General features: G+C 31.6%; 1 protein-coding gene across 1 annotated transcript in view; it reads left to right on the top strand.

Moving 5' to 3' along the window:
- The first annotated feature begins 5,036 nt into the window (after positions 1-5,036).
- Positions 5,037-16,645, top strand: part of LOC119607209 (pituitary homeobox homolog Ptx1) — a 32,638-nt gene continuing 21,029 nt past the window's right edge. Inside the window, exons 1-2 of the mRNA XM_037961031.1 lie at positions 5,037-5,552; positions 15,219-15,952. Of these exons, the coding sequence (XP_037816959.1) occupies positions 15,469-15,952 (484 nt within the window). The 5' untranslated portion in view covers positions 5,037-5,552; positions 15,219-15,468. The remainder of the gene's footprint in view (positions 5,553-15,218; positions 15,953-16,645) is intronic.

The following is a 16,645-nucleotide window of genomic DNA, read 5'->3' as shown; positions in this document are numbered from 1 at the left end:
AAAAAACACCACTTCCGTTTACAACCACGCAGATGGACCTCTGTTGAGTCGGTAACAGCACCTAGAGACGTATTCGGTAAACCGCAACACGAATCCATAAAATATGCCGAGGACTTTGTTCTTACTCACAGAGAACACACTGTGCTAAATCTGATATGAAAATTGTGTTTTCCGAACATAGCTGGACAAGGAAGGAAAATTCAATGTTATCAATTGTATAATAAACCTTTCATCCATCACAGTCAAACCAGCAAACTTCTGATTCATTCCATACAACTATAGAGAACAACATCCGATACACCCACTCTAGGTACACGGACGGTTAAGATCCGAACACTCTACATTCATTCTGTATCATACACACTTAACACCAACTTATTTTCAACGCTTAGTTCTATAGTCACTCCTCTGTGGGGTATCCGTTGAATTCGGCAACAGCATCGAACTTATCCCGAATTGTAGATTTCACCGTGCATCAGTCTTTTAACCGACATTCTTCCCTCGAATTTGGGTTTAAACTACAGCCAGCAAGTCCACCCCAAATGATCTCTCCAACAACTAGGACAAGACAAAGAAGTCCGAACCTCTGTCCTGCGGGCTATCCGTGTTACTAGATTATGTTGTTCTCTGTTCGACCCCAAGTCAAATCATTCCAAGGAAAGGCCGAGGATACATTTGATCATCACTAGTTTATAGTGCCTGCAAGCTAGAGGTACTGGTAGCAGGGATTGCAATCACACCAAGATGGGTTCTATGATGAAGGTAACATGCCCTCGGGTGGACGGAAGAGGATCGCAGAAATCGTTCTTACATTTAAAATTTAACCAATACAAAACATACGAACTTCTGGAAACTGATGGCTCCTGGAAAATTTCCCAAATAATTATGATACCGAAGCCAAGAAAGGATTTGACAATACCATTTTCATAAAGACCAATTAGACTGCTTCCTTGTTTATTCAAAATATTTGAGAAAGCATTCCGAAATACATACATAAGTTCTTTAATAGACAACATATTATCCCGATTTCCTTGAGCAAGTAAAACGTTTAACTTGAGAGGTTGGAAAACCCTCCGAATCAAAAAAGTAATGTTCGGCAGTCTTCTAGATGTTGTTCAAGCTTTTGACACATTCTTTACTAGAGTCTTGTGTATTTAGAATAAAGTGTGGTGTTTATGTGACGAAAGACTATGCAATCAATGCTGGTGAAACACAGGGAATGTTTTAGGACCAACACTTTTCTTAAGTTACACATCTGATTTGCATATGAGCGACAACTTGACAATTTCCACATTTGCAGATGACACAGCTTTCCTTCTTATTTGAACTCGATCATTGTGTCGAGAAACCTGACAATTATCTCAATTATTGGTGAAAAAAGATAAAAGAGCTAAAAAGCAAACCCATTACGTTTACACCAAGAAGAGCACACTATGCCCTAGTGGCTTTAATTATTGTGAATATTTTCCAGTCTGATCATATCACATAACTTAACATTCAGTTGGCTATACCTCGAACTTGCCGTCACCATATCGATTCTAAGAGGCTCTATATATCTTCACTATCTAATTAACCTTCAATCGAAGCTAAACCTTGACCGCAAAGTCACACAGTATAAGACAGTTGTGAAACCAATTTGGATGTATGAAATTCAACTATGGGGAATCGCAAGTAATACTATCATTGATCTCATATAAGGGGGGCCCACTCCAAATAATTTTATAAGAACTCAATATAAGGTATTGGACGTTATAACACTTTCAAAAGAGTCATAATGTCAATGGACATTGTCACACTTTTAAAACCGAAATACATATATTGGAATATTTGATTAGGATTTAACAAAAGTGACAATCTGATCTCGGATAGAGTCCGAATTTGGATTCCTTTGTAAACTATGGGGTATTTCGAATACCGGCTTCGCTAAATTAAGTATTTTCTCGATTAAAGAACTATTTGTAATTCATGGACTTTATGTGACTTTGGTCATGAAGATTGTTACACTTTTAAAAATGCCATAACGTACATGGACACTATAAAACTTTTTGGGGTGCCGTAACCTTTGTAATATGCCACCAATTTGATCAACTAATAGCGCCGTAATTGCTATCCGGTTTTTGGCGTCGGTGCCGTGTCATAATATCGGATACAGACCGGATTTGGATTCCTTTGTAAACTACGGAGTATTTCGAATACCGGCTTTGCTAAATTAAGTATTTTCTTGATTAAAGAACTATTTGTAATTCTTGGACTTTATGTGGCTTCGGTCATGAAGATTGTTACACTTTTAAAAATGCCATAACATCCATGGACACTATAACACTTTTTGGTGTGTCGTAAGCTTCATAATATGCCACCAATTTGATCAGCTAATAGCGCCGTAATTGCTATCCGGTTGTTGGCGTCGGTGCCGTGTCATAATATCCATGGACGTTATGACACACCAAAAAGTGTCATAGGGCCCATGGAAGTTATGTCAATTTCAAAAGTGTGACATGGACATGGTAAAACTTTTGAAATAGAAATGTATTGGAAAATATGTTTAGAATTTAAGAAAGAGAAACTATTATCCTGAAAAGAATAGCTTCTAAACTTGGTGTACGTTTTGGATTCCTTTTAAAAAGTGTCCAGGATAGCTGGGCTTCGGCTGAGCGCAGGGGTTTTAAACTCTGGGGTATTTCGAATACCGGCTTCGCAAAATTAAGCCTTTTTTGATAATGAATGAACTTAAATGGATTGGTTGTGGTAACCGAACAGAAAGCATAGTTCTGGTAACTAAACTTTAATGTCAAAACCATAAAATTGGCTATTTCGTATTACTAAGTGGATTGAGTGTTTGGTTATTTAGAGCTACAGCAAGTTGTGTTCTGGCATGTTTTTAAAATATTCTATATTTTGAAATCTAATTATAAAAAAAACAATTTCGCTAAATAAAAATGTAATAAATCATTACAATCTATAGAGTGTATTTGTGTTTACAAAAGGAAACAGTGTGCTCCCCCAAATTTAAGCTTCCCAATTTTGAACAGTTCTCGTTGTTGTTGATAAAATGTTAAAAAGAACTGACTTTTTAAGAAAGAACCAACAGCAAAAAAAAAGTAGACACACACAAGAAAATAATTTAGAAATCTGTCAAATTCTTAAAGAGGAAGAGTATAAAATAACATTTACATTTATTTCGTTTTAACTTAACAACGAACAAGAAGAATATTGATTAATTTAAAGTAAAAGAAAAATTTAAAGAAAATTCAAAATACAAAGTACGTAAAGTTTCCATTGTAGCGAACTGTTTGTATATTCACTCGAATTATTTGTTGAAGCGTACAACTGTTTTATAACGTTTTTTAAACAAGAATGGCTGAGTTTTTACTTAAAAACACACATACGCTCTTACATACAAACATAAAGGCTCCAAAAGTGTAGAAAAACAACAACAAAGGTAACACAAATGGGGAAGTACTTTTTGCTGTGAGTGTTATGTAAAATTAGAATAAAAGAGAAGGTGTTATGGGAAAGAAGTGTTGTCTCTTTTGTTTGCATTGGCATGATTTGAGTTCAGTTGAACACACTCACACTTATTCTCTAGCAGAATTCGAAAAACAAACATGTCGTTGAGGGTTGTTGTTTTTCCCATAAGCACTCTTTCCTTGTTTAACACTTACGTTAAGTCCCTTTCACACTCATGATAATATAAACCGTTACTCGTTACTTCTCGTTACTACTCGTTGTTGATTCCGCTAGAACACGGTTTATCATTGTTTTAGGTATTTTGTGTATTCTTGTTGTTTTTGTTAAATCTTATCAGAAAATTTGTATAGAAAACAAATCGAACAAAAATATCTCTAGCAACAACTTGAATGAATTGTTTGAGAGTGTGTGCGTGTGAGTGTTCGTTCAAATTGTTTTGATTCTTATCGCCTAGAGATAAGAGAATATGAATATAGAGTAAATGTGCTGTTATTATCGTTGTTGTTGCTGCTTGTGCCTTGTTCTATTCAGTAGTGCTTTTTTCCGGTATCTCGTAGGGAAAAACCAAATGCTCAATTCAGTCGTTTCGATTAATGCGCGTACGTCTGAACGTTAAACTCGCTGCCTAAAATATAATCGCCACCAAACGGACTGACGTTGTTGCGTTTTTATCAACAAACGTATTAACGGTAAAGCAACGTACTATTTGTATATGGAATAACGGGGTTTGTTTTGGTTCTTGCTACCAAATCGTTTGTTCGTACAAGTCCTGTTGCAAAAGTAAACTTTAAAACGAGTAAACTCGTCCACATTTTGAGAGCAGTTTTAAAGACAGAACGAGCGTAATTGTGTGTGAGTGTTAGAGAACAGAAAAAGGGGTGGTAAAAACCCATAACCGCCCTGATTTTCGGGGTATATGAATATGCGTCTATAGCAATCACCACTATATGCTGTGCGAGTATGTGGATAGATAGATACTACAACTTAAATAGATTTTACAGACGCGTTTCCGTTTTCCGTTGCTGCATTGTCATTCGTTTACGAATACTCGCCTAGTGTTAACGTTCACTTTTTTTGTCGATTTGTGTACGTACGTTGTGTCAGCCAGCAGGCAGCAGCATCAGTAGACAACCAAATAATACGGTCGTATAACCTCATTACAAATCAATCCCCATCAGTTGATTATATACCATCAGCCAGGTTTTAACACCAACAAAAAATACCCTGCAAACCAAAACAAAATATAAATAAAAAATTCAAATAAATCCCTTAGAGTCGTTTTTGTTGTCTCACCAACTAAATCTACTACTGCTACTACTACGACTAGATTGTTTGTTGTATACACATTTTAGCCCAGTCTAATTACCCGCTGGATTAAATTATTAAAACACTTAAGCCGTCGCGGATTTTGTATCAAAACAAAAAATAAAACATCAAACAACTACAATAAAAATAAAATAATAATAAAAAAAAAAATAACGAAACAAAGCTTAATAAAACAAAAAAAGTGAAAGTGTTAAAAAAATTGTTGTAAAAAAATGAAATCAAAACAAAATCAAATCAGATATAAACGTATTATAGAATAAAAATCATAATAAATCTAAAATAATCCCTATAAATACTATAAATTCAAAGCTTTTTATAAAAACACACAAAAAGCTTTTCAACAATTTGTTTGAAAAAAAAAAAGAAATAATTATTAATAACTTAAATTAAACACTTGTCCCTAACAAAGCTATTTTTAACATTTGACTTTGTATCTTTAAAATAGCACACAATTTCAAATTATTCAAACACCCGCCGCCCCAGTTTATTAAATGATTTAATGCTAAAGTGCGTGACCGTCGGCTAGTGACAAAATTCGAAGAAATCAATTTTCTTGAGCAAAACAATTAATAGATAAAGAACAACCGCAACAGCTAAAAAAAGTAATAAATTATATTAAACCATTAATTAAACAGTATAAATGTGTGCTAAGCATTTGTCTGCTTAATTCTTAAAGTGTAAAATAAATCTTTTGAGAAGTCTCATATAAAGTGGATTAAACTTTAACCTCGATAAGCGTATTTAAAATAAAACGCAAGGTGAGCCAAAATTTTTAGAAATTATCAAAAAAAAAAAAAAAAATAAAAATTGTTTCAAAACAAATTTATTTGCTTAATACGTTTAATGAAGAAAGTAAAATCTTTTGAAATTAATATTTGGTAGAACTTAAGTTTATTATTTCTGGCAGATAATTAAGAATCTTAAAATTTTCAAGCAAATAAAAATAAATTTTAATTGTTTACCGTCGGTTAATTGCAAATCTTGTATTATAATTACATATATTAGTTAATCCAATATTCATTATCCGAGATAGAATGAGCTTTCGTATCAAAATCTCATTTCTTAAGCAAAGTTATGAAAAGTGAATTCGAGTTTATAAAAACAATTAATTTTACTCCATCACGAAAGCTGTTTAATGCCCTATCTCACATAGTGTAAATGTAACTTAGGAGCTTTTGAAATAATTATTAGGAAGTAATTTAGAACATGTTCTTAAAGTTCAGGAATAAGCTTGAGATTCTCCAAGTTACATCGAAAACTAAAATTATACCAAAGAAACAATTTCTTGAAAATATTTTCCAAACTTGTTGATGAAAGAACTAGTTCTAGAACTGGTTTTTAAAAGGTTTGCCTTTTTACAGTAATAATTGCCCAAGAAAATACTTGGAAACAATTCGAAACTGTGCAACTTGAAAGTACTAGTTATAGAACTGGTCCTAAGATGTTATATTCATGGTTGTCGGAGAATCCCATAGTTGTCGGAATTGAGTTTGAAAACGAGAAAAATTCATTGATTTCATAAAATCTTTGCTTGATAATGAATTTCATATATTAAATCGAACATTGAACTGATTCTATTGGATTTCCGATAATGATTGGATTGTAAGACAATTGCGATTTACTCGTTAAACTCTCCTAATAACTTGTTTAAGAGTAAGAATTTTCAAAAAAAAAAAAATAATAATAATTAAAGATAGAATTGATTCCAAAACTGGTTACGGAATTGTTCAAAATAACGTTTAAAAAGCCCTCAAAGCTTTTTTGGAACCAATTTTTTACACCAAACCTGCTCTATGAATCAAATTATTGTAAACAGTTCGAAACTTTGCAATTTTACATCAATATTGAAAGAACTAGTTATAGAACTAGACCTCATTTATTCTTTTAAACTTTCGTAAAGCTTTTTTCAACAAAAATTATTGATGAAAGAATTGATTCTAAAAATTGGTTGTATTACAGTTCAAGATTATATGCAAAGATTATTAAACCTTGAACTAGTTCAGACCGGAACGGAATTGTTCAAAATAGCGTTTGCAAGGTCTTCAAAGCTTTTTTGGAACCAGTTTTTTACACCAAACTAGAACCAGTAGCTGCTCTTTTACATCAATATTGAAAGAACTAGTTATAAAATGTTTCATTTATTCTATTAAAATTTCCTAAAGCTTTTTCAAAAGTTTACCTTTTCAACAAAAAATTACTGATGAATGAAATTATTCTAAAATTGGTTGTATTACTGTACAAGATTAAATGCAAAGATTATTAAACCTAGAACTAGTTAAGACCGGAACAGAATTCTTCAAAATAGCGTTTGCAAAGTCTTCAACGTTTTTTTGGAACTATTTTTTTACACCAAACTAGAACCTGTACCTGCTATATAAAGCAAGTATTGGAAATAGTTCGAAACTTTACAATTTTGCATCAAAAGAACTAGTTATAGAACTGGACCTTAAAGGTTTTATTTATTCTTAAAGTTAAACTTTTCAACAAAGATCATTGATGAATAAATTGATTCTAAAATTGGCTGTATTACTGTTCAAGATTATATGCAAAGATTACCTAGAACTAGTTCAGACCATATCGGACATATTTTTGGTATGGTTGTCTCTGATGGGTTAGCTGATAGTGTTCTAGTCTATCAGATCGAAGGTCGTGGTTTCGATTCCCACCAGAGATTTTCTGCGGTTCATATGTAACATACATTCTCCTTTCAAAATACATAGCTATGTAAATAACCAACTTGACGTCATAATTTCATTATGAGATTCTATTTAAATAACCCAAATTTTAGGTTAACTACTAAATACATAATTTTTTACTATTTTTATATACTAATTAAAACGTTCATATTTTAAGATAAATTTTCAAAAAAAAAAAAAACACTCAAAATGAAATAATAAAATTATAAATTTAGGCAAATAATTTACAGCAATTGTTTTATAACAATTATTTTGCAATTGACGTCATATTATTTATTAATTGTAAAAAAATGCTTTAAATTAAAAACAAAATAGAACAGTGAGGACTTCTATTTGCATTTTAATTTTTTGTTTAATAATTTTCTTTTCGCATGTGTGTTCGTTCTTTTTGCCAAAACAAACAACGATACTTAATAATAAACCGCACATTATAAACCAAAACAATAACAATAATAATAAATAAAAAAGCAAATATAAATACTACAAAAATTATATTAAAAAAAGAACATAATTAATGATATTTTGTTGCCAGCAAAAAGTTTAAACCACAACATGCACAACATATTTATGTATTTTTCAAACAGACGCATGATTTGTACAAAACTTATCGTTGTGAATGGAAAAAAAAATGTAGAAAATTTATAGAAAAAGAGTTCAATATTTGCTCAATTTTCATGGTAGACAAAACCTTTATAATAAATTAAAATATTTCACAAAGAAGAAAGAAAATAATTAATAAATTGTACGATGTCACAGCTACATGCTGTATTTTGTAGCTTTTGTTAAACAATTTTAGGTGAAATATTACAAAAATTAAAAATAAATATTTTTAATTTTTAAGAATTTGAAATTTTAATGGTGATATTTCTTATATAAAAAGAGGTAAAGATCTCAAAGCTGGTTTTATAAAATGTCCGAATTATAATTTTTCCTTTCATCAAGTTTTAAAGAAATCATAACCCAAATTCGAAACCCGAAAAGGTTTTCGAGATATTGTTTTTGGTTATATTTGAGACAAATATATTTGAGTTTTATTTTAAAAAATTTAATTTTTTTTACTAAAGAAGATAAGGGGTTAACCTTAACTTATTCACATAAAAAGCTTCTTTAAAAAGTTTCTGAGTTCACTAAAAACGTAACAAACTCCTTAAAATGTACCACAGGAAAACATTTCATAAAAACTGCAGCAAAAACTGACATTGATAACGAATGAGTTCAAAAGCTTCACTTCACCATTTCCCAGCAAAAACATGATAATGTTTTGCACTTACCCAATAACTTACTTTTCAATGATTAGCACATACCGTCAGCATTACTAAGAAGGAGACTAGCCATGACTTGTATGGGGACTAGGGTCAAATGAGGCCCGATCATTACCAAAATCGTCAGTATTATTTAAACTTATATAAAACCATTTTTGTATATATTCTACAACATTTAACATAATTATAAGCTCAAAAAGCCCTATTTTCGGGATACACTTGAATGGGGGCTAGACGAAATAATAAACCGAATTCGACCATTTCCAATAGACTTCTTCCATGGGGCAAAAGAAAAGCATGTGCCTATCATCAATCTTGAAAATTGTGCGCAGAAGATTTACATGTGCACACAGATGGGCATAGCTTAATCGACTCAGAAAGTGATTCTGAACCGATTGGTATACTTTCAGGTGTAGGTCCAATATTCTTGGGTGTTAAGCATAATACCCATCACACTATAATGGTGAAAGATAAGAAACATATAAACTGAGCATCTACTATCTCTGATTTAATCTGATTTAATTTTCCAAATCCCCTGATATGTTTCAGTTATTTAAAAAATATGTCTATAATGTCATTAAACATTGGAAGCTATTTTTCTCCAAACCAGTATTGTAGTAAAATGTGAGAACTTGTCGGCTATTTTCTTAAAAAAAGAACTGCTTACTTTAAACTTTATAAGCAAGCGATCGATGTAAGTACTTATTTAACTGATTTAATGTAAGCAAGTGTGGCAAATACTTGATTCGAATGTACATCACCATGTTAAAATGTTATATATTAGAGTTTTAAAGCTTTATTTTGACTTCGGAGGCAAGTCAAGGGTTACTATCAACCGAAATGCTATATTTTTGGCCCATTTGGTCTAAAATTTTTGGGGATTTGTACCCTCTTTTTATGTAATATCATTAAAATGGCGATTTTTTTGCAATATTTGCAGTATTTTCTCTTTTTTCCAGAGATAAAACCAAAATTTGATATTGGGATTTAATAGAACCCTTGGAGTATCTAAAAATAGTATTTTTTGTTACAATAATCTGTATTTGAACGATCCAAGATATATTATTGATATCATTATTCTGTAGCTAATTCAATATATTGGAACTTAAGTCCATTTTCATAATACTAGGGTCAAAAATTTTCGGGAAAGTTTTCTTGTATATATTCTTTTAGATATCAGCTTTTATATATTTTAAGTTTTCAATGTATTGTGGAAGTGTACAACATAAAAACATGCCTCGAAGAAACACCATTCAATATGGTAGTATCATTGTTTTTATGCACCTGCATGCCACTGTATAATTATGGTCTAACTAAAAAATATCGATACCTGTTTAAATATTGATTACTATGATTAAAATAAACCCAAAATTTTGGACTTACAGTGTTATTGTAATGGGCAACATAAGCGTGAAAGTTACGAATAGTAAAAACTGAAATCTACTGTATAGGATGACGTTTTGTAAAGGCATGTTTTGGAATTGTATACCGATATAATGTATTGAAAATTTTAAATATATTAGTGCTAGTATGAATGTATACTAGCCAACTTTGTCGGAAAATATCGACTCTAGTGGTACGAAAAGGGACTTAAGATCCATACAATTCAATTAGAAACAGAAGAACGATACCAAAAATACATCTTGGAACTTTTAAGTACAGATCCTTATAACAAAAATTATTATTTTTAGATACCCCAAGGGGTCTATTAAATTCCAATATTAAAGTTTGGTTTTATTTCTGCAAAAAAAGGAAAAAAATTGCAAATATGGTCAAAAATCGCCATTTTAATGATATTACATGAAAAGATGGTACAAATGCTCCAAAATTGTGGAACAAATGGACCCAAAATATATAATTTCGGTTGATAGTAACCCCTTAATACAATTTTAAGCAAGAAACCACTCGATTATAATTTTTGTGTTTCGTATAATATGGTCATATATGAAATACAGGAAAAATTCGAATACTTTTGTGAGGCAATTTTATGGACTTTGTTTAAAAAAGTTAAATCAATTGAGTTAAATGTAATTTTTCCAAATTTTAAAGAGTGTGGTATTATACCTTAGGACTCTCTAGACAATATAACAAATTTAATTATTATATGTTTCTTTTCAAAGTACAACCAAATTCGAATACTTAATGTTGACCACGCAATTTTATGCACATCCGTTGTCTAAATGTCAACAAACGTGGTAAGCTCAAAATGCGTTGTAAATAGTGAGCTTACCACGTTTGTTAATTTTTAGACAACGGATGTGCATAAAGTTTAGTTTGCAACAACGAATTTTTGCAAGGTTGACAAAGTTGCGTGGTCAACATTTGCTATTGTTGTTTTATGTATGTATATACTTGACAACGGATGTTATTGAAGAATTTTGTGTTAATTTGGTAGTCATTGCAAAGTAAGTTGCTGAGCAAGCATAATTTCTAACAAAAAATATACGAAAATCAACCACCAATATGTCAGCATTTCAAAATACATTTGGAAAAAAAAATTTTCATTTAATTAAACAAATTTCTTATAATTCAAAATCATACAATTTGTTTACAAAAATTTTACATTTCAAAATCATTATTTAATAAAACATTTTCCTTTCCCTTCTATATATTAGTCAAATGTGTTGTAGCTGCAGTACATTGACTTTTAGATAAAAGAAGAAAAACAAGCAACACTAAACTTTTTAATCCTCTAAGAGATTAAGTAGGGATCAAAAGAATTATTTTTTTAATTTTACAAGAATTTATATTCTTTTTATTTTGAATTTTATTGTACAGCCAGCAGAAGCAGCAAAAACTACTACTGTACTGCTGCTAGTCGGTGTAATAAAAATTTATATGATGATTGTCAGTCACTCAGCTCCTCTTCACACAGTTTTTACAATTATATTTTTTTATATTTTCCTAATGAGCGAAAATGAAAGTTTGTTTTCTGTAAGTGTAAAGTGCATATTTATCTAGATACGAAATCATTTTCGTTGCATTTGCATTTTAATATTAGAAAAGATGAGAGACTGGTTGGCTGACTGACTGTTGCAATAAAATTGTCTGTGTTAAATGTGTTAGTTGTTTGTTGGCTGGTGGCAAAATGTTAATTAGATGCAAATAACACCAAACATTATACTGTTAGATACACAGATATTGAAAGAATAATAAAAATTATTCGAAAATAAATAAATATTTGTATTTTAGTTCATATTCGCCGTAATGGTCTAATGTATGAGTGTGTATGAGTATAGTTTTATGGGATTTTTTATTTGTTTTATTGTATTTGTTATAGTTGTGTTATTTTTATTATTATTTATTTAAGATTTTTATCATTTGGTTTATTTTTCGACCTAGTATACTTTAATTTTACGTGCAATATGTTTCGTTCCCGTTTATATATTTGTTTAATTTGTGGTATTTATTGCGGCTGTCAAAGTTTCGCAAGTTTGCCATTAAAAATTTAGAGAGATAATTGTATAAAAGGGATTAAAAAGAACAATAAAACATTGGCCGATTTTAAAATAAATCATTTCGACAGTTGGCAACAATTTTCAAAATGGGTTTCATTTATGAAACTTCAAACTTTAGGTAAAGATATCTTGAAGAAAGATGAAGATATAACAGAGGTTAAACCTTAAGTTTTAAAGTTATTATACCTTATACCACTATAGGGTATAGCTAAATCGACTCACTTTCTGAGTCGATTTAGCTATGTCCGTCTGTCCGGCCGCCTGTGTATCCATGTAAACCTTGTGTGCACTCTACAGGTCGCATTTTTCAAGATAATTAGATGCATTTTGGCACATGCATCAAAAAAGATGGGGGGTATATTGATTTTGTCATTCCGTTTTCAACTCATCGAAATATTGGTCATAGACCTACAAAAGTATATATATTCTGGGTCCTTATTAAATTCCAAGACGATCTAGCCATGTCTGTCCGGAAATATTGGTCCACGTTTTCGGATAGCTCCCATACAAGAGGACCCCCGAGCTTTAATGGGCATATCTCTTTCAAAAGTACGAGTATAGCGATGAAATTTTGACATAAGTAAGTCTCTTATGATCCAAAATCTCCCTAACTAATTTTATGTTGATCGGTCCATAATTGAAATATCCCCCATGTAAGGACCCCTTCAGAATATGACTTTAACGCTCATTACTGGCTTAAAAATACGAGTATAGTGATGAAATTCGACACACATAAGTTTTAATAAAGCCAAAGTCCCTCTATCAAACTTTATGTGGATCGGTCCATAATTGATCCTACTTCCTATATAAGGTGACCTTCAAAAAATTACTTAAACGATCATTACTGGTTTAAAAATACAGAATACAGAAAAGCGATGAAATTCGACACACATATTTTTTGTACGAGTTAAAACCTCTCTACCAAATGTATTGAGGATCGGTCCATAAGAAAATTACTTTAACGATCTTTGCTGACTTAAAAATACGTGAACAGTTATGAAATTTTATATAAGAAACATTTATAGGAACGCAAATCTTCCTACCGAATTTCATGAGGAAAGTGTCGGGAAGTGATATTCGATGTAAAGATGTTTTGTATGAACCAAAATTGGTATAAAAAAAAAAATTATGAAAAACGGTCAATTATTAACCCTATCTCTCATATAAGGTCCTCTTCAGTTAATTTGATGAGTAATATCACCCTGATGTTTATAGGGAAGCATTTCTTTAATGGCATACGGTTTGATGGTGGGTATATGAGATTCGGAACAGAATATAACACTCTCACTTGTTTTCCTTTGTGTATTGAGCTCATAAGTACGTCAAATGTTCTTCTATCATTTCGAAGATCGGTAAAACCTAGTTTTTTGATTATTTGATTTGATATTGAATTATGATGATTCCAATTCAGCTCAATTCTTTAGAAAAGTATACTTTGGTCTATGGGTTTTCACTTACATATTTAAAATTGTTTTGGTCGGTGTAATTTGTTGATAATGGCATGTTCTAGTCTATCAGACCGGATGTCGTGGTTTCTATTGCCAACAGAGACACTGGCAAAGGAGTGCACAGCAGGCACGATGGTGATCTACTTAGGTGTATATCTTCGGATTTGATGTAACGTACATCCTCCTTTCGAACTCACTGTCCACAGCTACAATAACTATTGTTCAATTCACAATCAAGTTGTATATTGTACCTACTAAAGTGTAGTAACAGTGATTGTGAACAGATCTTTGCAGCAAGTCATAAGTTTATGTTTTCAATGAAAAAAAAAAAAAAACAATCAAAACAAATATACATAACAATGTCAAAAGATAAAAAAATCAAAAAAATATTAAATTAATTAAACATGCGAAATAAACCAAATTAATTTCTTTGAATTTTCAATGCTTTTATATTATTTATTCCACATTTTAAACTAATAAATAAACAGTTTTTAATAAAATTTTAGTTTTTTTGTTTTGGTAAACAGCTGTTTGTTTTTGATTTCAGTGTTACCACTTTATCGTTTTTTATGCTAAAATCGTTTGAATTTTTTGTTTATATGTCGAAATAAACAATTGGCAACACTAAACTTTCTTACAACATTCGAAAAACATATGAAAAATTGTCGTAGGAGTTGTATAGTGCTTTTGCATAGAAAATACCAACAACATTGTTATGACTATTGTAGCAGCTGCTGACATACAACGCTACAACATCGATTGTGAATTGAACATATATATTTATCTCTGATATTGATCAGATTTGCCAATAAACCTGTCTTCCAAACGAAAAGTATAATTTTTCACAAACAATGGATTAATAAAAATGTTTAATCTATTCTGTAAAGGAACTACAGATTACCTTCAGACCTTTTAATTTTATTACTTCATTTAAGGCTTCTATATAGAACAGCTCACAACAGAGGAATTCTTAACAAACACAGACCTAGAGGGAGAGCGTAATAAAAATTCACAGAAATGTAAATATTTTGCTTAAACTGAACATCAGATAAAGAAATAAGTAGTAACAGTAATATATGTAGTTGTATGAACTACATCAAGAATACTATGAATAGAATAGTCAGTTTTACTTGCAAGTAAAACTGAAAATGAACATAAAGAAAAAAAAAAAAAAACATTTTATGACTCTTGCCAATGTTATCTGCTTGACTATACGTCCGTCCCTTGACTCGCGGTACGCCGGTTATCTTTTATATACGACACTGAATTTTTGTTTTAAATTTAGACGGAATTTTTTAAAGAAACTCAAATAGACCGTATCTGTATGTAGCTTTTTTTTGGTATTTAAATATTTGTAATGTTAAGCAAAACAAACAGAATAAGTAAAAAAACAAAAACAAAATTTTGGAGACTTGGTGTTAAATCTTACATTTTTTGGAGTGTTGGAGGTTAAGCTTGTTGTTTTAATGTATACGTTTGTACTTTAATAAAAAATTAAATATTTAAGTAAAAAACAATTTAATTAATAATATACTTTTATATATATTGGGATATTTTTAGGCTGGAAAACAAAGCTCTTTTTGAGCAGAGCTTCAACTTTGCAAATCCCCAAGTGTACGATACCGGCTTCACCACGACGACTACATTCCTGCAACACTTTAAGGACGTCGTCACGACGAAGTTCTCCGGCAGAGATCATCATCTGCCGCCCCTACATCCCCACCAACAACACACCACGTTGCACGCACACCATCAGCCACACCAGGCTGTGGCTCAAGGCTTTTCCACCATTTTTCCCACATATCTAGGCATGGATCGCGCCAGTGGCGGTAACGCTGCTGGCGGCGGTCTGGGTGTAGTCTCGAGCGGTAATCCCGGCGGCGGTGGTGGTGCCTTAAATGGTCTCGAAGCCATGTCAGCCGAATCTACAGGTTTATGCTTACAAGACTTGGTCAGTGCTGGCACTGCTGCCGGTGCTGGTTCGGCAGGTTCTGCTGAGAGTGCCACTAGTACTAGTACCGCTCTTAGTAGCGGCAGTACTGGTAGTTCAACTGTAAATAGTAATACATCGGTGGGAGGTGGCAGTGATCATTTGCACAATCATCATAGTCTGCATGATTCCAGTTCATCGGTTAGCATTTCACCCGCCATATCGAGCTTAATGCCAATTGGTAGTTTAAGTCATTTACATCATGGCAGCGGTCAGGATCTGGTATCCGGTTATAGTCAACATCCACATCATACAGTAGCACCCCCGCATACGCCTAAACATGAACCCCTGGAGAAACTCAGAAGTAAGTAGTGAATATTTTCGATTATATTTTATAATAGCATCATTATGCAATTTAGAAGATATCAAAGAGAGGAGATATATAGTTTTTCGTAAGATGATCGTTAGAATATAACGTTCCTCTCTCACTCTATATTCTTACTAGAACCCTTCCTTAAACTAAGGGCTTTATTAGTAAGTACTTAATCTTCAAGATTTGACAAGATCACTGATATTGGCAGAGAGTAAAAAATTAACTCTCTTATTGGTTTTATTTGTTTTTTATACATGTGTTAGCTTATGTATCCAGGTGTGAAAATAGTTCCTTCTTAGCCGATATCTGCACTTATTAATCCCTTTTAATTTATAGAATTGTGGCAAATTCACTTAGAAACTCAAAAGAAACCAATTTGGTCGCTGCTGGAATCTAAAAAACTAATACATTTAATTAGGATTTCATTCTTGAAAAACAAAATTTGGTCTACTATTAAATTATGTAAGGAATTGGTTTATAACACAAGGACCCCAAATAGAAGGTTAACGTATAAATTTATTTAAATTTCTAAAGTTAATTTCTTTACTTTAACCATAATTTCAACAAGTGCCATTGTTATACAATCGATAAACAATTTATTTAATTTTTGCTTGCTAGTCAAAACTTGTTGTCAAAAGTGACAACAAATAAAATTGGAAAATATGTCATCAACAGCTGTCACAA

This window comes from Lucilia sericata, unplaced genomic scaffold (assembly GCF_015586225.1).
Source record: "Lucilia sericata isolate MDLA Ls3-8-SP2 unplaced genomic scaffold, ASM1558622v1 Contig000677F_arrow, whole genome shotgun sequence".
In the NCBI taxonomy this organism is placed as follows: domain Eukaryota; kingdom Metazoa; phylum Arthropoda; class Insecta; order Diptera; family Calliphoridae; genus Lucilia; species Lucilia sericata.
The sequence above is the reverse complement of the archived record's forward strand: the minus strand, read 5'-3'. Positions and strand labels throughout refer to the sequence as shown.